Genomic DNA, 19,085 nt, shown 5'->3' with positions numbered 1-19,085 from the left:
AAAAAATTCCCCTGTGCCCCTTCATAGTCTTATTTTTTCATTTAATGTTTTTATTTTTTTAATTTAAATTTTAGTTAGCCAACATACAGTTCAATATCGGCTTCGGGAGTGGAACTCTGATTCATCACCTACAAACAACACCCAGGGCTCATCACAAGTGCCCTCCTTAATACCCATCACCCATTTAGACCATCTCTCCACTCACCTTTCTTCATCAACCCTCAGTCTTTTCTCTATTGTTAAGAGTCTTTCATAGTTTGTTTCCCTCTCTCTTCTACTCCCCTGCCTTCCCATATGTTCACCTGTTTTGTTTCTTTTTCCCCATATTTTTATAATTCATTTTTTTAATTCTTTTTTTATTCTCAAGTTATTTAACATACAGTCTAGTCTTGGCTTCAGGAGTAGAACCCAGTGATTTATCTCTTACATATAACATTCAGTGCTCATTCCAAAAAGTGATCTCCTTAATGCTTGTCATCCATTTAACATATCCCCCACTTCACCCCTGACAGCAATCCTCATTTTGCTCTCTGTATTTAAGAGTCTCTTATGGTTTACCTCCCTCTCTGTTTTTATCTTATTTTTCCTTCTCTTCCCCTATGTTAATATGTTGATTTTCTCAAATTCCGCATGAGTGAAATCATGTATCTTTCTCTGACTGATTTATTTTGCTTAGCATATTACCCTGCAGTTCCATCCATGTTATTACAAACGGCAAAATTTCATTCTTTTTCATAGTCCTATAGTATTTCAGTGTGTGTGTGTGTGTGTGTGTGTGTGAGTGTGTGTGTGTGTGTGTGCGTGTGTGTGTGTATATATATATATATTTATATACACACCACAATATACCACATCTTCTTTATCTATTCATCAGTTGATGAACATTTGGGCTCTTCCCATAAGTTGCTACTGTCAATAGCACTGCTATAAACGTTGGGGTGCATGTGCCCCTTTGAATCAGCACCTTTTTATCCTTTGAGTAAATACCTATTAATGCAGTTGCTGGGTCATAGGGTAATTCCATTTTTTATTTTTTTAGGAACCTCCATACTGTTTTCCAGAGTGGCTGCACCACTTTGCATTCCCACCAACAGTGCGAAAGTGTTCTCCTTTCTTTGTGTCCTTGCCAACATCTGTTGTTTCCTGAGTTGTTAATTTTAGCCATTCCGACTGGTGTGAGGTGGTATCTCATTGTGGTTTTGATGTGTATTTTCCTGATTATGTGTGATTTTGAGTATCCTTTCATGTGTCTGTTGGCTATCTGGATGTCTTCTTTGGAAAAGTGTCTATTCATGTCTTCCACCCATTTCTTCTCTGGATTATTTGTTTTTTGGGTGTTGAGTTTGGTAAATTCTTTATAGATTTTGGATACTCTTTATCAGATGTCATTTGCAAATATCTTCTCCCATTCTGTCGGTTGCCTTTTAGTTTAGTTGATTGTTTCCTTTGCTGTGCAGAAGCTTTTTATCTTGATGAGGTCTCAATAGTTCATTTTTGCTTTTGTTTCCCTTGCCTTCAGAGACATGTTGAATATGAAGTTGCTGCAGCCTAGGTCAAAGAAGTTGCTACCTGTTTTCTCCTATAGGATTTTGATGGTTTTCTGTCTCATATGTAGGTCATCATTTCAAATTTATTTTTGTGTATGGTGTAAGAAAGTGGTCCAGTTTCATTCTTCAGCATGTTGCTGTCCAGTTCTCCCAGCACCATTTACTAGATTGTCTTTTTCCTCTTCTTTTCTTCTTCTCCTTCTCCCCTCTCCTCCTCCTCCTTCTTTTTTTCTGAGACTGTCTTTTTTCCACTGGGTACTCTTTCCTGCTTTGTCGAATATTAGTTGGCCATATATTTGTGGTTCCATTTCTGGGTTCTCCATTCTGTTCCATTGATCTATGTGTCTGTTTTTGTGCCAACACCATACTGTCTCAATGATTACAGCTTTGTAATACAGCTTAAAGTCCAGGATAGTGATGCCTCCAACTTTGGTTTTCTTCTTCAACATTGTTTTGGCTATTTGAGGTCTTTTGTGGTTCCATACAAATTTTAGGATTGTTTGTTCTAGCTCTTTGAGGAATGCTTGTGTTATTTTGATAGGGATTGCATTGAATGTGTCGGTTGCTTTAGGTAATATTGACATTTTGACAATATTTGTTCTTCTAATCCATGAGCATGGAATGTTTTTCCATTTGTTTCTGTCTTCTTCAATTTCTTTCATAAGATTTCTATAGATTTCAGCATATAGATCTTTTACTTCTTTGGTTAGGTTTATTCCTAGGTATTTTATGGGTTTTGGTGCAATTGAAAATGGGATTGATTCCTTGATATCTGTTTCTATTGCTTCATTATTGGTATATAGAAATGCAACTGATTTCTGTACATTGATTTTATATCCTGTGACTGCTGAATTAATGTATCAGCTCTAGAAGTTTTTTGGTGGAGTCTTTTAGGTTTTCCATGTACAGTATCATCTCATCTGCAAAGAGTGAAAGTTTGACAACTTATTTGCCAATTTGGATGCCTTTTATTTCTTTGTGTTATCTGATTGCTGAAGCTAGGACTTCCAACACTTTGGTGAAAAACAGTGGTGAGAGTGGACCTCCCTGTTGAGTTCCTGATCTTAGGGGGAAAGCGCTCATTTCTTTCCTACTGAAGATGATATTAGCTGTGGGCCTATCATATATGGCTTTTATGATGTTAAGGTATGTTCCTTCTATCCTGACTTTCTTGAGGATTTTTATTAAGAATGGATGATGTATTTTGACAAATGCTTTTTCTGCATCTATTGACAGGATCATATGGTTCTTATCCTTTGTTTTATCAATGTGGTGTCACGTTGATTGATTTGTGAATATTGAACCATCCCTGCAGCCCGGAAAGAAATCCCACTTGATCATGGTCAATAATTCTTTTAATGTATGGTTGAATTCAATTTGCTAGTATCTTGTTGAGGATTTTTGCACCCAAGTTCATCAAAGATATTGGCCTATAATTCTCCTTTCCAGTGGGGTCTTTGGTTTTGGAATTAAGGCAATGCTGGCTTCATAGAATGAATTTGGAAGCTTTCCTTCCTTTTCTATTTTTTGAAACAATTTGAGAAGAATAGGTATTAACTCTGCTTTAAATGTCTGGTAAAATTCCCCTGGGCAGCCATGTGGCTCAGGACTCTTACTTGTTGGAAGATTTTTGATAACTGATTCAATTTCTTTGCTGGTTATGGGTCTGTTTAAATGTTTTATTTCTTCCTGTTTCTGTTTTGGTAATTTGTTAGTTTCTAGAAATTTGTCCATTTCTTCCAGATTGCCCAGTTTTTTTGGCATGTAATTTTTCACAGTATTCTCTTCTAATTGTGTTTCTGCAATGTTGGTTGTGATCTCTCCTCTTTCATTCATGATTTTATCTATTTGGGTCCTTTCTCTCTCTCTCTCTCTCTCTCTCTCTCTCTTTTGATAAGTCTGGCTAAGAGTTTATTAATGTTGTTTATTCTTTCAAAGAATTAGCTCTTAGTTTCAATGATCTATTCTAATGTTTTTGTTTCTATATTGTTTATTTCTGATCTAATCTTTATTATTATCCTTCTTCTGTTGGCTTTAGGTTTTATTTGCTGTTTATTTTCTAGCTCCTTTAGATGTAAGGTTAGGTTGTATATTAGTGACCTTCCTTGCTTCTTGAGATAGACCTAAATTGCAATGTACTTTCTTCTCGGGACTGCCTTTGCTGCATCCCAAAGGTTTTAGGCTGTTGTGTTTTCATTTGCATTTGCTTCCATGTATTTTTTACTTCTTCTTTAATTTCCTGGTTAACTCATTCATTCTTTAGTAGGATGTTTTTTAACTTCCCTGTGTTTGAGGGTTTTCCAAACTTTTCTTGTGGTTAACTTCAAGTTAGTTGAAGTGTAGTGTAGTGATCTGAAAATATGCATGGTATGATCTCAATCTTTTTATACTTATTGAGGGCTGATTTGTGACCCAGTACGTGATCTATTCTGGAGAATGCTCCATGTGCATTCAAAAAGAATGCGTATTCTATTGCTTTAGGATGAAATGTTCTGAATATATCTGGTAAGTCCATCTGGTCCAGTGTGTCATCCAAAGTCATTGTTTCCTTGTTGATTTTCTTCTTAGATGATCTGCCCGTTGCTGTAAGTGGAATGTTAAAGTCCCCTACTATTACTGCATTATTATAAATGTGTTTCTTTATGTTTGTTAGTAATTGATATATATCCCAAGTTGGGAGAATAAATCTTTATAATTTTTAGATCTTCATGATGGATAGATCCCTTAATTATGATATAATGCCCTTCTTCATCACTGGTGATAGTCTTTGGTTTAAAATCTAGTTTGTCTGATATATGAAAGACACTTCAGCTTTCTTTTGATTCCCATTAACTGATAGTTGGTTCTCCATCCCCTCACTTTCAATCTGCAGGTGTCTTTAGGTCTAAACTGAGTCTCTTGTAGGCAGCATATAGATGGATCTGGTTTTTTATCCATTTTGATATCCTCTGCCTTTTGATTGGAGCATTTAGTCGATTTACATTCAAAGTGGTTATTGGTATGAATTTAGTGCCATTGTGTTGCCATAGATTTGGTGTTTCTGGTGATGTTCTCTGGTCCTTTCTAGTCTTTGTTACTTTTGGTCTTTTTTTTTTCTCCACTCAAAGAGTCCCCCTTTAAATTTCTTTCAGGGCTTACTTAGTGGTCATGCATTCCTTTAGTTTTTGTTTTTCTGGGAAACTATCTCTCCTTCTATTCTGAATGACAGCCTTGCTGGATAAAGGATTCTTGGCAGCATATTTTTCCCATTCAGTATGTTGACGGTATCCTGCCACTCCTTTCTGGCCTTCCAAGTTTATGTGGACAGATCTGCTATGAAACTGATCTGTCTTCCCTTGTAGGTTAAAGATTTTTTTTCTCTTGCTGTTTTTAGGATTCTTTCTTTGTCTGTATATTTTGTGAATTTGACTATAATATGCCTTGGTGATGGTTGGCTTTTATTGAATTTAATGGGAGTTCTCTGTACCTCTTGGATCTTGATGTCTGTGTCCTTCTCCAGATTAGGGAAGTCTTCAGCTGTTCAAATAAACTTCTGCCCCTTTTCCCTCTCTTCTGGGACCCCTATGATATGAAAATTATTATGTTTTAAAGAGTTGCTGAGTTCCCTAAGTTTGCCTTTGTGATCCATGACCTTTGTTTCCCTCTTCTTTTCAGCTTCATTATTTTCCACAATTTTATCTTCCATATTACTAATTTGCTCCTCTGCTTTGTCCGGCCTCATCATGGCATCCATTCAGGTTTCCATATCGGTTATAGCATTTTTAATTTTGGCCTGACTAGATTTTAGTTATTTTATTTCTGGAGAAAGGGACTGTCTTGTATCTTCCATGTTCTTTTTTCAAGCCCAGCTAGTATCCTTACAATTGTTTTAAATTCTAGTTCAGACATCTAAATTATGTGTGTTGATTAAATACCTCACCATGAGTTCTACCTCTTGTTCTTTCTTTTGGTGTGAATTCACTGTCTTGTCATTTTGTTCAGGATAGAAAACAAGAAAAGAAAAATGAAGAAAAAAACCCACAAAAACCCACAAACAACAAAGAAAAAACAAGCAAATGAACGAAACTAGATTGTGGGTATGTTTTGGTCTGCTTGTTAAAATAATCTAGATCCAAAAATAAAATAAAATAAAGTAAAATAAAGTAAAATACAAGTAAGGAAACCACAAAGTTAATTAAAATATTAAAAAAATAAAACATATATGAATAAATAATGAAAGTCATAATAATAAAAAGTCTATAAAGTAATTGAAAAAATAAGAAAATAAATAAAAATAAAAAAAGAATAAAAGTAAAACGGAAGTTAGATCTTATTTCCACTAGAGCTGAAGATTTGCAGTGCTATGATCATGGACTTCGTGCAGGGAGTTATTTGCGCTGGTCTTCTGGGGAAGAGGCCTGCTGTGCTGGTTCTCAGGCTGGCTTGTTTGAGTGGAAATCCTCATCTGGGGTGCAGGGGGCAGGGCTTGGTGTAAGTGGATCTTGCCTCCACTAGGTGGCACTGTCTTGCTCCCTGAAGGCGCTTTTCACTGATGGGTGGGATGAACATCACTGTGCCCACCTTCTAGCCCGGAGATGAAAGTTTGCACCCCCCACTCTTCAGGGAACCCTCAAAGAAGAGCAATCAATCGCCCCTCCTGTGTCCCCCGGTTTCCATCAAAACCCCAAGTTCACCCAGCTTGTGTTCAAGCTTTTTTATCTCAGGTGCAACACTGAGTTTCAAAACTCCACATTTTAGGGATTCCTGTGGCATGGACGAGCACTGCTCCTCTGGGGGAGGGTCTTGCCATGCTTTTGCTGCCCGGCTTAGGAAAGCAGTTGCACAACTGCACAGCAGTTCAGAGCTTATGTCAAAACAGAGCAGAAAGCTGGTACCCGCGTCTGACTCCTATGCCTGGGAACAGTGCGGCACATTGGTGTCACCTGTTCTTCTTGTGAGCCAGGAGACCCTCAGACTACGTTGTCATTCCTGGGATTCCGCCCTGGCACCTGAGCACTTTTAGGCCAGGCTCATACCTCACGGTAGCAGACTTCAAAAAGTTCTGCTGCTTATACTACTTAGCAGTAGCCTCTGAAAGCAGCCCCTCCCCCTCTGCTGTATCTGCAGCTATGTCTCTCCCAAGTCAACTCTCTCCTCCTCCTACCTTCCAGAAGGTGGTCGCTTTTCTACTTGTAGTCTTACAGTTTTTGTTCTCTCAGACCTCCCATTGATTTCTGGGATGTTCAGGATGATTTGATGATAACTATGTAGCTGTGTTTGAGGGACCCGACAAGCTTGGGTCTCCCTACTCCTCCTCTATCTTAACTCTCCCTCCTTCACAGTCTTTCCCTTTTTCACCCTCAGCCCCTGGTAACAACTGATAGTTTTTCTCCCTGTGGCTTCTTTTCCACGTATGTAAATGCGATCTACAGCATATGACCTTTGAGCCTGGCTTCTTTCATTAAACCTAATGCATTTGAAATTTCTCCATGCTATTCTAATTTTCTGTAACTCCTTCCTTTTCATTGCTGAGTAGTACTCATTGTATGGGGGCATTGTAGAACTCTTCAGAATACTTCTTCATATTCCTAGGTGACTGTAGTTTATTTAAATCTATCCACACATTTCAAACTTTTTAACACATGTTGGTAATCCCCTTTGTCAATTAAATTACCTTATGATGCTGACTACTCATTTTTTTTTAAAGTTTTATCTTTTTGTTCAGACTTTCAAAAATATTAAGTAAGCCCTACCGTATGCCAAACATTTTTCTAGGTGTTGAAGATACAATGCTTAAAATAAATACAAAGTGACAAAAACAAAAAGCACATATTGTCTGTGGACTTTCCTTGGTAAGGAGGTAGAGATAAAAATATATGTGTAATATAATGTCAGGTATTAATTGAAGTTTTAAAAGTATTTTTAAAAATTTTTTTTAACATTTATTTATTTTTGAGACAGAGAGAGACAGAGCATGAATGGGGGAGGGTCAGAGAGAGGGAGACACAGAATCTGAAACAGGCTCCAGGCTCTGAGCTGTCAGCACAGAGCCCGAGGCAGGGCTCGAACTCACGGACCGCGAGATCATAACCTGAGCCGAAGTCGGCTGCTTAACCGACTGAGCCACCCAGGCACCCCTAAAAGTATTTTTAAACAATTGATGGAGATTTCATATTATCAAGAAATTCACTTATAAATTTAATGCAGTCCCTGTGGAAATCCCAGCAGACTTTTTGGGGGGTAGAAATTGACCAGGTGATTCTATAATTTATATGGAAATGCTAAGGGCCTAAAACAGCCTAAACAGTTTGGAAAAATAATAAAGCTGGAAAACTTGCACTACTTAGTTCAAAATTTGCTATAATGCATGTTAATCTAGACAGTGGAATTCTGGCATGAGAGTATGCATCTACGACAATGGCACAGCATTGAAAGTCCAGAAATAAAATTTTATTTTTTACTATGAATTGATTTTCGACAAAGGCTCCAAGACAATTCAGTGGGGAAAGGATCATCTTTTTCTTTTTTTTAAACTAAGAAATGGTGCTGGGACAGATGGATAGCCACATGAAAATCCAAAAATCAAACAAACAAAAAAACTTACATCACACTAGACAACAATGAACTAAAAATTGATCCAAACGTAAGAACCAACCCTTAAAGTTTCTCAAGGAAAACAGTAGAAAACTTTCATGATCTCTTAAGTATGACACCGAAAGCATGATCCATACAAAAAAACCTGAACTTCTTAGAAGTCATCAAGATTAAAATATTTTTCTCTTCAAAAGCCACTGTTGAAAGAATGAAAGACAAGCCGGAGACTTGGAGAAAATATTTACACATTACACACCTGGTAAAGAACATAGGTACAACTTGGTAAAAAGACAAATATTTTTTGAAACAGGAAAAAGATTTGAATGGACATTTTTACTAAAGAAAATACAAGAGTGGCAATGGAGCACATGAAAACACATTCAACATCATTAGTCATTAGGGAAAAGTGGATTGAAGCCACAGTAAGTCAGCACTTCACACCATTAGGATGACTATAATAAAAAAAAGACACGTGTTGGCAAGCATGTAGAATAAAGTGTAAGCTTCCTCCACCATGGCAAGAATGTAAAATGGTACAGACTCTTTGGGAAGCAGTTTGTCAGCTTAAAAAATCTGAAAGCTAAACTTAGGTATGACCCAGCACTTTCATTCTTGTCCTAGGAATCCACCCCCCAAAAATGAAAACAGATGTCCACACGAAGACCAGAACATGAATATTCATAGCAGTGTTATTTGTAACTGCCCCAAACTGCAGACGATCCAAATGTCCATCAACTGGTAAATGGATAATCAAAATGTGGTACAACCATTCCACGGAAGGAAAAGGAACAGAATACCAATATGTACCACAGCATGGATGAACTCCAAAACCAATGTGCTAATGTTACTGGACAGAACCGGTTCTGACCTCAGGCTCTGCTGCTCTCTGCTCAAAAATCAACACTTGAGAGAGGAGTGATGATGGGAAAAGAGAGGTTTCTTTACTCAGGAAGCTGGCAACCTGGGAAGAGGATGGACTAATGTCTTGAAGGCCATCTTCCCCGTCCAGGTGAAGTGGGAGGGTTTTCGAGGGGAAGGTGTGGGGAATGGGAAGGGGTCTGCATGCAGGAGAAGGGGTGCCCAGGCAGTGACTTCTGTGTCGCCGTGACCTTGGATGGACCTGCTGGCATCCTTGGCAGGTGTTTTCGAGTGTGGTCAGGCCTTATCGTCCTTCATCCTCAAGGCCAGTGGTCTGCAAACCCAAGACAAGTAGGTTAGTTCTACTGCAGACCAAGGACTCAGGTCAGCCAACAGGAGCACCTGAGCTCGAGGCCAGCTCCCTGCGAAGGCCGGTGGGAGTGCTATCACACTAAGCGAAAAAGCCAGATTGAAAGACAATATAGTATGTGATTCCATTTATATGATATGTCCAGAAAACATAAATTTAGAGGGACAAAAAGCCCACAGGTGGCTATCTAGAGCCAGCAATGAGAGAACATTAGCTGCAAATCTGGTGATTGCTTCATAATTCTCAAAGTTGACTGAAAATCATTCAATTGTCCCTTGTAATGTATGAAATTTATGGTATATAAACTATGTCCCCATAAAGCTGTTTAAAACGTGATTAAGAAATCTTGTAGTTATGTAATTTAGTGTTTCTATGGTTTAAATTCACCCTGTGCAGGGTACCTGGGTGGCTCAGTTGGTTAAGCGTCCAACTTCAGCTCAGGTCATGATCTTGTGGCTTGTGAGTTCGAGCCCCGCGTCGGGCTCTGTGCTGACAGCTCAGAGCCTGGAACCTGCTTCTGATTCTGTCTCCCTCTCTCTCTGCTCCTCCCCTGTTCTCTCTCTCTCTCTCACTCAAAAATTAATAAACATTAAAAAAATTTTTTTTTTAATTCACCCTATGCAGTCCTCAGTCTCTTACTGGCTCCTTTTTCTTTTTTGGCTCTTTTCTGTGTTTTGGTCTCTGATTTTGTTCTATGTGTTTTTTTCAATGATTTTATCCTCTCCCGTAGACTCAACTATCACCTCAAACCTCACAGTACTCTCTATCTCCAACCCCAAGGCACTTCCCCAAATCCTAAATTGGTACTTCCAAATGCCTATTGAACGAATCCAACTGTATATTCCACAGACACTCCGATCTTAACTCATTTAATATGGTCTTCATCATCACCTCACCTTCTCCATCAATCCTATATTCCCTTTTATAAAATTCATGAATTATTCTTCTAGTCTCTATATGAAATACACATTCTTCCTAACACCAGCTTAGGTAAACTGTGGTGTAGTTTGGGTAAGAACCCAAAAGGTGACTTTTTAAAATTTATTCAAGTATAATTTCTTAGCCAGTAAGTAAAGCTGGGTGCCCCTTGGCTTCTGTTTTCATTAAATAACAATAGTAGCTATTAAACTGAATTTCAGGGTCTACGGTGTGCAGCTCTAATCCCCCTCCTCTCTTGCCCCTAGACTCAGTGGTGAATAAAATAATTTCCCTGTGCACACAGAAAGTAAGTGTGAGCCGATAGGATCTTACTCCCAATACCAACAAATGCAGGACACTCCATCCTGGAGTAGACAATAATAAGCGTGTCTGAAATTTGGATGTTTTCCTCACACTGTGGAGAAATCACTGATTAACCAAGGTGTATGGGTCTTTATCCATCCCAGAAAATGTTTGCAATTTGATGATTGAAAATGACACACTGTAATGTTTCAACTCCCTTTTCTAGTTAACCAGTTAAATGAAGCATGTTTTCTTGCCTACAGATACTTTAAATTCCCTCTCCCATGAATTGCTTTCTCATACAGTTGCTATTTTCTATGTGGTGTCTACTGTCTTTTCTCTTGGATTCATAGGAGCCCTTGATTGCACTGAGGTCCCGCCCTCCTGGGACCAGCTGGGCAGGAGGCCAAGAGGGGTGGGGTCAGGACCAGATGTGGGGAGGAGTCCAGGCCTGAGTCAGGGCTCAGTGGGGTAGGGTCTGGGCAGGATTAGGGCCCAGGATTAGGAGGTCGGGGGGGGGGGGGGGGGGGGGGGGGGGGGGGCGGACAGGGGCAGGGCAGGGCCTGGGATAGGAGCGGCCAGGGATTGGCTGGCCTGGGGTCAGGGGTGGGGGGTCAGGTCGGGTCAGGCTGGGGTCAGCGTCCCGGGTCATGGGAGAGGAGGGGCCGACCCCCCGTGGGCGAGGCTGGCTGGCGGCCCTGCTCCGGCTGCTGCTGCTGCTGCTGCTAGCCACGGGCATACGAGGATCCTGGCCAGTGGTCTCCCACGTCCCTGCTCCAGCTCCAGTGGAGGCAGCGACTGAGGAGCCCGGGCGGCAGGCGGGTGGCGCGCAGCGGTTGGCGCTAGAAGCAGGTGCGTTGGACTGAGGCGTGTGGGCGGAGGGGGGACTCCGGCCCCGGGAGGGGCTGGGGCGCGGCCACGGCCTTTTCTTCTCTCCGCCCCCTCGCAGGGCCCACTGTGGACCCACCTGGAGCCGGGCGGGTGGCAGGGCCTGACCCTGGGATGGGGGCTGGGAAGGGGAGGACTGCTGAGTGAGGCACACCCCTGGCCCTCCCCCGGTGTGAACCCCAGAACCGGGGCGTTCGTCACTAGACTGCTCCCTCTTCCTTAAGAAACAGCGTCCTGAGTCAGGGGAGTGGCCCTCCCGGGGTCACCCAGCACCACAGACTCCTTCCTGCCGTGAACCTCCCTCCCTGAGAGGCGGGGTGAGGTGGAGGGCACACAGGAAGCCCCCTGGAAGCATCACGGCCAGCAGGTCGGGTTAGGAACCCCTGAGACCTTCAGTTGTTCCATTTGCAGAGTGGGCGAGGAGGCGGAGGCTGCCAGTTGAAGGGAACACTGGCCCAGCCCCCCGCAGGTGCATTCAGGGACATCTGTCTCCCTGGGGATGCTGCTGTGGCCTCTCTTGGTCCTCCTTGCCTGGCCTCACCAGACCCCTGGGCCCTCATCCTGACCACAGGGCTTGCCGGCCTGTGCTCGGCTCTACTGTCCTCGACAGCAGCTGATGAAGGCAGGGTCCGGGCGGCCCTGGCATTTTGGCCAGGCCCCTTGACCCTTGGCCTTGGTTTTTGCATCTGTGAAGCGGAGGAAGGCCTCTGTGGTAGCGTCACTTGGGGTCACCGGTGTCTCTGTCGTAGACAGGGCAGGGTGTGTCTCCACAGTGTGCGGGAGGCCCAAGGTGACGGGGAAGATCTATGGTGGCCAGGATGCGCTGGCCGGCCAGTGGCCTTGGCAGGCCAGCCTGCTGTACCAGCACACACACATCTGCGGAGCTGTCCTCATCGACTCCCTCTGGCTGGTGTCTACTGCCCACTGCTTTCTCAAGTGAGTCCCCCCTCCTGGGTGCCAGCAGAGGGGCCAGTGGGGCAGCGGGATGCAAGGGGAAGAGGAGAAAAGGGGTGATGGGCGTCCAATGCGCTGGGCTTTGCTCTGGAGCAGCGTGTAGCCTCCAGACACGCGTCATTCCTGCCTTTGACCGGTGTCCCCTCCACCTGCATGTGCTCCCCACTCACCCCCTCTGTCCTCAGCCCCTGTGCCTGTCCCCCAGCACAGATTGGCAGTGTCTGTCCTGGCTGCCACGCGGTGTGGGCAGGCGCTCTGCCTCCTCAGATCAGGGCTTGTCCTCCGTGTCCCCACACTCCTCGGTGACAGACTGTAGGCAGGGACCCGGGACTACACACACAGCCAGCAGCCGGCTGATTTTTCTTATCGTTTTTGCAGAACTGTGTGCCCAGGAGGAGGTGTGGCCGCCGGCACCCATATGCCAGGCTGCCTGGGTGGGAGGTGGGCTCCTCGACCTTGGAGGGTGCCTGGCTTGGCACTCAGCTTCTGAATAGATGAGAAGGGGTCTCAAGGGTGCAGCTGGGCATCACAGCCCAGGCCAGGGAGCTAGAGTTCGGGCACTGACTGGCTTTAAGGGCCCAGGGCCCTGTCAGCACCTACCCTGTTCCATAGCCACTCTGTGCCATGGCGGGGGGTGTCAGTCCAGCGTGGGTGAGACGGGAGGGCCCCATGGACAAGAAGGGAGGTCAGGAGAGGTGCCAGCTGGCATGGGTGGAGCCAGAAGGGACGGGTTTGGGCACCGAGCGGGGGTAGGACTTTCCACCAGAAAGTCTGGCAGGGCTGGCAGGGCCGGATGTTTCATCACTCATGTTCCGGGGACAAGGCTCCTTTTCCTGCACTCATCCACTCATTTAACACATCTTTTGTGGATACTTATGAACAGGTGTGCACACAGCCCTCAGGCAGGAAGGTGTTTACAGGAAGAAGGGGCAGGAAAGATGTGGGGCCAAAGTTGGGCCGTGGGGAGCTTTGGGAAGGGTCAGGCCAGAGCTAGGCTTGAGCCAGGGTTCCTCTGTATAAGGTGGAAGGCCTTGATGCGAGGCCCCACCAAGGAGCCCTGAGCACAAGGAGTCCCCACGCTTCCAATTCAAGATGTGACAGGGAAGCCACACGTCTCAGGTCGGGGACAACAGATCAGACAGCCCCAAGATGGTTGGGAAGAGGAGTCTCGTGCAGGCAGGGGCAGGTAGATGAGGGGCAGGGAGAGGGAGCTGACCCCGGGCTCGGAGACAGTGACGATGAGCTGTTCCCTGCCAGCAAATCCCAAGCCCCAGCAGACTACCAGGTTCTGTTGGGAAGCACACGGCTATACCAGCACGGCCAGCACACCCGGGAGATGTCTGTGAGCCGGATCATCGTGCACCCAGACTTTGAGAAGCTTCACCCCTTCGGGAGTGACATAACCATGCTGCAGCTGAACGTGCCTGTGAACTTCACCTCCTACATCGCCCCCGCCTGCCTCCCGAGCCCCGGCATGCAGCTGTCCAGCAACTTGTCCTGTTGGATAACCGGCTGGGGGATGCTCAGCGAGGACCGTGAGGGCGTGTGGGAGAGGCGGGGTGGGGCGGGGGTGAGAGAGGGAGGGAAGACGGGAGGCCAGGTTCAGCCCTAGGGGCCCCCCCTGGCAGGCGGGCACGGGACCTTGCGCCTCTGTGCCTCATTTCTAGAGGACTGGACCATTTTCGTTCTAGTTCTGAAAAGTGTGCGATTCTAAAGCTTTAGAGTTCCTTAAGTCTGAGGGACTGTCCCAACCATAGGGCAACCTGGCCCCCAGCACTTTCTCTCTGTCTCTGTGTCTCTCTCTGTCTCTCACGCACGTGCACCCACACGCAGGCACAGAGGCTGGTTCTTCCTTGAGGGCGAGGACCATGTCTCACTTGTTTTAACATCCCCCCCACCCCCACCCCAGGCACCTGGCACGTGCTCCGCTATTGCCTCCCTGGTCTGACAGACCATCGCGTCTTGCCTGTGCCTCCAGACTGGTCTCCCAGCTCCCACCCTATGTGTCCTGTTTAGTGCCCACACAGCTGTCTGCTCACTTTAAATCGTGAATTGTGCCACTTCCCTGCTCAGCTCCCTGCGTGCTCTCACAGCTGTTTGGACTGTTAGAACAAGTCCAGAGTCCCTGCCTTGGCGGTCAGATGCTCCAGACCTTGGCCCCAGCCCTCCCTACATCCCCTGCACACCCCAAGTCAGCCACCAGCCTCCTTCCTGCCGTCCTCACCCCAGGGCCGGCTTCTCCACCTGCCTCTCTGCCCACTGGTGTTTGCGTGCAGGGGGCCACCCTGTCTTTACTCGGGGCCACCGAGTCTTTATCGATGACTCGGCCCCTCCTCTGCGGAGTTCCGCTTGCCCACGTGAGCTGAGAGGGGTTCCTCCTCCTGTTTTGTTTCCTTCACACCGCTTATCACTTCTCAAACAATCCCACCCACGTTCCTCACTTGCCCTGTGTCCCCACAATCCCGTCCATGTTCCTCACTCGCCCTGTGTCCCCAACAACAATGCCCCCTGTGTCAGTGGCGTCTACAGTAAGCCCAGCATGAGGACAGACGAATGGAGGGGTGAGTGCTGGTGGCTGTGTGGGGCGGCGTGGCTGGGAGAGGAGTGGCTGGTGGCTGGTGGGTATTGACGGAGGGATGGAGACAAGCATGAGAGGCGGGGTGGGTAGGCGGATGGGGGGAATCAGTGGATGGAAGGATGGGAGGAAGGGCAGTGACAGACGGGCGGACATGGTGTGTGACAGCGTAGGTGGGTGGGTCAGTGGTGGCCAAGGCCCTGAGAATGGCTGTGCTGGTGGGATTTGCCTTCTTTCTTTGCGGAGTGAGTGAGGTAGAGGGAATGGATGAGCGTGTGAACTGTTCAGGAAGTAGGAGAGGAGCCTGTTAGGGACGGATGGAAGACCGCAGCCGTGTTCGAGGCCCATCTGTGTTGAGCAACCCGCGTGTTTCGTGGTGGCCGGGGCTTCCCCACGGCGCACGCCACAGGCCCCCTTCCTATTCACACAGAACATCTGCACTCGCCCTTCCATCTCCAGGAGGGTAAGGTGAGCCTCATTGAGAACAAGTTCTGTAACATCTTATACAGACGAAAACTTAGCAACAGCAAGACCTACTCAGTGCAGGAGGAGATGCTGTGTGCTGGTGATTTCTCGACAGGAAAGGCCACCTGCCACGTGAGTTTCTGTTCTTCCCTTGCCTGTTTGCCTCAGTTTCCCCAGTGGGCCTGTGTTGCTTCTGCTCTGTGGAGACCTGTGGGCCTTCCTGTCTCCCCGTCCCCAGCAGCGTCGCCTGGCTCACCCCTTCCTAAGCCACATGAGGGCATCTGCTGGCAGGACCTCCAAACAGCATCTGTTGTTAGCACGTTTCAAGCTTTTCCCTCCAGTGTAACACGCACACAGAGGCATATATGATTGCCAAGAGCAGCAGGTGAATCTTCCTATCCTGACACGTGTGACCGACTCCCCACGGCCCAGCCCACTCTAACACCCGAGGGAGCCCCGGCCGCCACCTCTAACACCTTACGATGGCTTCTGAACCCTCCCTCCGTGGGGCTCATTTGCAGCTGGCAGCCGGCGTCTCGGTGCTCCGTGTGTGCGTTTCCTCTGCCCTGTCTGCGCGTAGGGCGCGTGCCGTCGTGCGCATTCAGTCCTGTTGTTGGGTCCACTGTCAAGGAGTATTTTGGGAGCTTTCGGGTTTTCCACTCCATTCACTTCCAAGTGTCTCATCCGCTTTATATCCTCTTTCTATTCACAGCAGCCCACGAGTAGAATCGTTGGATTGTGTGCACACCCAGCTTTGGCCGAAGTTAGGGGATGTGGTGCCCCTGCCCCACCACTTTGAGCAGCGGATGAGTTTATATTCTTGCCAATACTTAGCGCTCTCTGTCTTTGCTCCTTTTGGTGTGTGTGCATCGTGGTATCTTACTGTGATTTAATTTGTGTTTTCCAGATGACGGATTAAGTTAAATAAACTGTCCCGTATTTGTTGTCGCCAGATACCTTCTTCAGTAGAGTTTCCCTTCTGGTTTTACCCCCGGCACTTTTCTGTTGGGCTGTCTGTCTTTTTATTTCAGGAGCTCCTTATAATTTTGTATTTTCTGGGTGTGTGTCTGCCATGGGGCACAACCCAGTGGATTGTGAAGATTTCTTTCCACTCTCTGCGATGCCCCATCCTGCAGGTGGGCAAGCAGGCCCAGAGAGGGAATGTGACCAGCCCTACATAAGGCAGCCCACGCCTGCTCTGCCAGCATCCTGACTCCAAGCCCACCCAGCCTCCAAGCACACTGTCAGGCCCCAGCCTTAAGAGCTGATGTCTGTGCACCTGCCTCCTGCATGGAAGGCACCGAGGATTGGGGGAGGGGGGGTCTGGAGTCAGAGACATGGCTCTGCTATGTGTCCCTGCCCTGGGACCTCGGGTGGCACCTTTGAGCCTGCGTGGGATTCTGAGGCCCCCCTCCATGGGGTTGTTGAAAGGATGCTATAGTGGTCTGAGTGCTGTCCCCCAAATTCACGTCCATTTGGAACCTTAGAATGTAACCTTACTGGGAACTGTGTAGGGTCTTTGCAGATGTGATTAGAGTCTCAAGATGAGACCATTCTGGATTTGGAGGGACCCTAAATCCCAAGTCCTGGCGTTGCTAAAAGATCTAGGGAAAGGCACAGAGACACCTGTTCTCAGACTCTGACTCCAGAACTTTGAGGGTAAGTGTCCGCTGTGGTCATGTGTGATGGCAGCCCGAGGAAACATGGGCAGGAGGCCTGAGGTGGGCCTGCCGTGGGGAGGCCTCACTGACAGTTGCTCTCATTACTGTCCGGGGAGCTGCTGAGTCACAGCAGGAAGCTCAGCCATCCACCTCCTGGTAGGACGTAGGTCTGGTTTCTTGGTTCCCAGGCCACAGATGATGGTATGGACTTTCTGACCCAACCTCCTCACAGGGTTCAGCCCCTGAGTCCCCACACGGTTGTCACCAAAGATCTCCCTTCCAGCCTTGCCCCCCACCTGCCTTCTCCTGTGGAGTTTAGAGCCGATGCCCTTTGTCGGCCTGCCTGCTGGACATCCATGGTGCCCTTGACCCCACTCCTCCTCTGGGGACCCCCAGGCTGAGGACATCACGGAGCTGGACACCTGGTAGTCTTCCAGCCACCATAGCCTGTCCATGACATTCCATCTGGTCCAGTGTGGGCACAGGAAACAGCTCTAGGGAGCGGGGGACACTGCAGAATGGCTCAGGACTCAGATTGTGGGGCAGGTGGACCTGCTCTGGTCTCTGTCTGTCACTTACCGGTGCTGTGACCACAGCCAATTTCCTCACTCATGAAGTGGGGGGTGCTACCAGCCTCCCCTTCATAAGGCTTCTGTAGGGAATTCAGTGCGGTGTCTGGTCTGTGGTAACAAGTGTTGGCCTTCGTTCTCCTGCTGGGTCTGCCTCCCCTGATCTGGGCTCTGTTTGTTCCTCTGGGCCACCCGCCCTTCCTGGGGTGCAGGGGCAGAGGGCAGAGTCCACGTGATGACGGATTTAGATCTGTGATTGTCCTCAGGGTCAGTTGGGAGCACCCTGAAGTGCATTTCCAGGGCCCGCCCGTGTCACCTTGATGTGTCCATAGCTCGATGCTGGTCTGGACTTTCATAGACCCAGGGGCACCCCTGCCACCTAGTGTTCTTAGACCCTGCTCGGTCACCTGCACTAACTCCCCTCTCTTTCCTAGGGCGATTCCGGGGGGCCCCTCGTCTGCAACCTCCTCAGTGCGTGGGTTCTGGTGGGGCTGGCCAGCTGGGGCTTGGACTGCCGGCACCCTGTCTACCCCAGCGTCTTCACCAGGGTTGACTGCTTCACCGACTGGATCGACAAGATCCAGAGGCTCACACCTCCCCCTGATCCCACGTCTGCTCCTCAGACGCAGTTTCCAGATCAGCCTTGGCGGACGGCTGGCTCGTCCGGGCACAGCACAACCCTCATGTTTCCCCAGACCTGGTTCCTGCTGCTGTTCGTGCTCAGGGGCCCGCAGCAGGCCCTGTGGTGACCCTCCGAGCCCCTCTGTCCTGCTCTCTGCCTCAGGCCCCAGTCTGCTCGCTGGAACCTTCCACACCTCCCCTTCCCCAGCCCCACTGGCTCTCAGTGGTTCCTTCTCCTGGACTCTCCTGTCCATCAGCTGCCATCCCCCAAGCCAAGCCTGAAACAAAACAAAACAAAAACAAGTAAAAGACTCATCTCACTCCTGTCTTGGGACCCCATTGCCCCTCCTTCCCTTGAGGTAAGTCAGCTGGCTCCCTGTGCAAGGAAAAGGGACTCATCAGGGAGACTGTCCCAGGAGGGAGCCAGGGCTGCCAGCTGGGAAGAGAGCAGACCGTCTCCACTCAGACCCTGCTCCTGCCTCAGGGACCATGCGGGCCTTCAGAGGAAGTGTGTCGGTCAGCACAGGCTGCATAACAAACATCAGAGCCCACGCAGCTTCAACAGCAGGAATTTATCATCTCCCAGTCCTGGAGGCTGCAAGTCCAAGATCCAGGTGTGGGCAGGGTTGGTTTCCCCTGAGGCCTCTCTCCTGCCATGTAGATGCTGTCTTCCCCCAGTGTTCTCATGGGGTCATCACTCTGTGTGTGTCTGTGTCCTGATCTCCTCTTCTTCACAGGGACACTGGTCATTTGGGATTAGGGCCAACCTAGTGGCCTCATGTT

General features: G+C 47.5%; 1 protein-coding gene across 2 annotated transcripts; it reads left to right on the top strand.

The window, feature by feature from the left end:
• Positions 1-11,204: 11,204 nt before the first annotated feature.
• On the top strand, positions 11,205-18,867 carry LOC122205299 (putative serine protease 47). Of its 2 annotated transcripts, XM_042913572.1 has the most exons (6): positions 11,205-11,421; positions 12,231-12,393; positions 13,669-13,946; positions 15,417-15,583; positions 15,693-15,836; positions 16,164-16,241. In XM_042913572.1, exons 1-5 carry the CDS (start codon positions 11,220-11,222, stop codon positions 15,795-15,797), a joined length of 915 nt encoding a protein of 304 aa, XP_042769506.1. In that variant the 5' UTR covers positions 11,205-11,219; the 3' UTR covers positions 15,798-15,836; positions 16,164-16,241. The 2 variants fall into 2 exon arrangements, with proteins under 2 accessions (XP_042769506.1, XP_042769505.1); XM_042913571.1 differs by lacking the exons at positions 15,693-15,836; positions 16,164-16,241 and adding an exon at positions 18,116-18,867.
• The last annotated feature ends 218 nt before the right edge of the window (positions 18,868-19,085 follow it).

Source organism: Panthera leo, chromosome D4, assembly GCF_018350215.1.
Source record: "Panthera leo isolate Ple1 chromosome D4, P.leo_Ple1_pat1.1, whole genome shotgun sequence".
In the NCBI taxonomy this organism is placed as follows: Eukaryota; Metazoa; Chordata; class Mammalia; order Carnivora; family Felidae; genus Panthera; species Panthera leo.
This window is presented reverse-complemented; position numbering and strand designations above follow the sequence as displayed.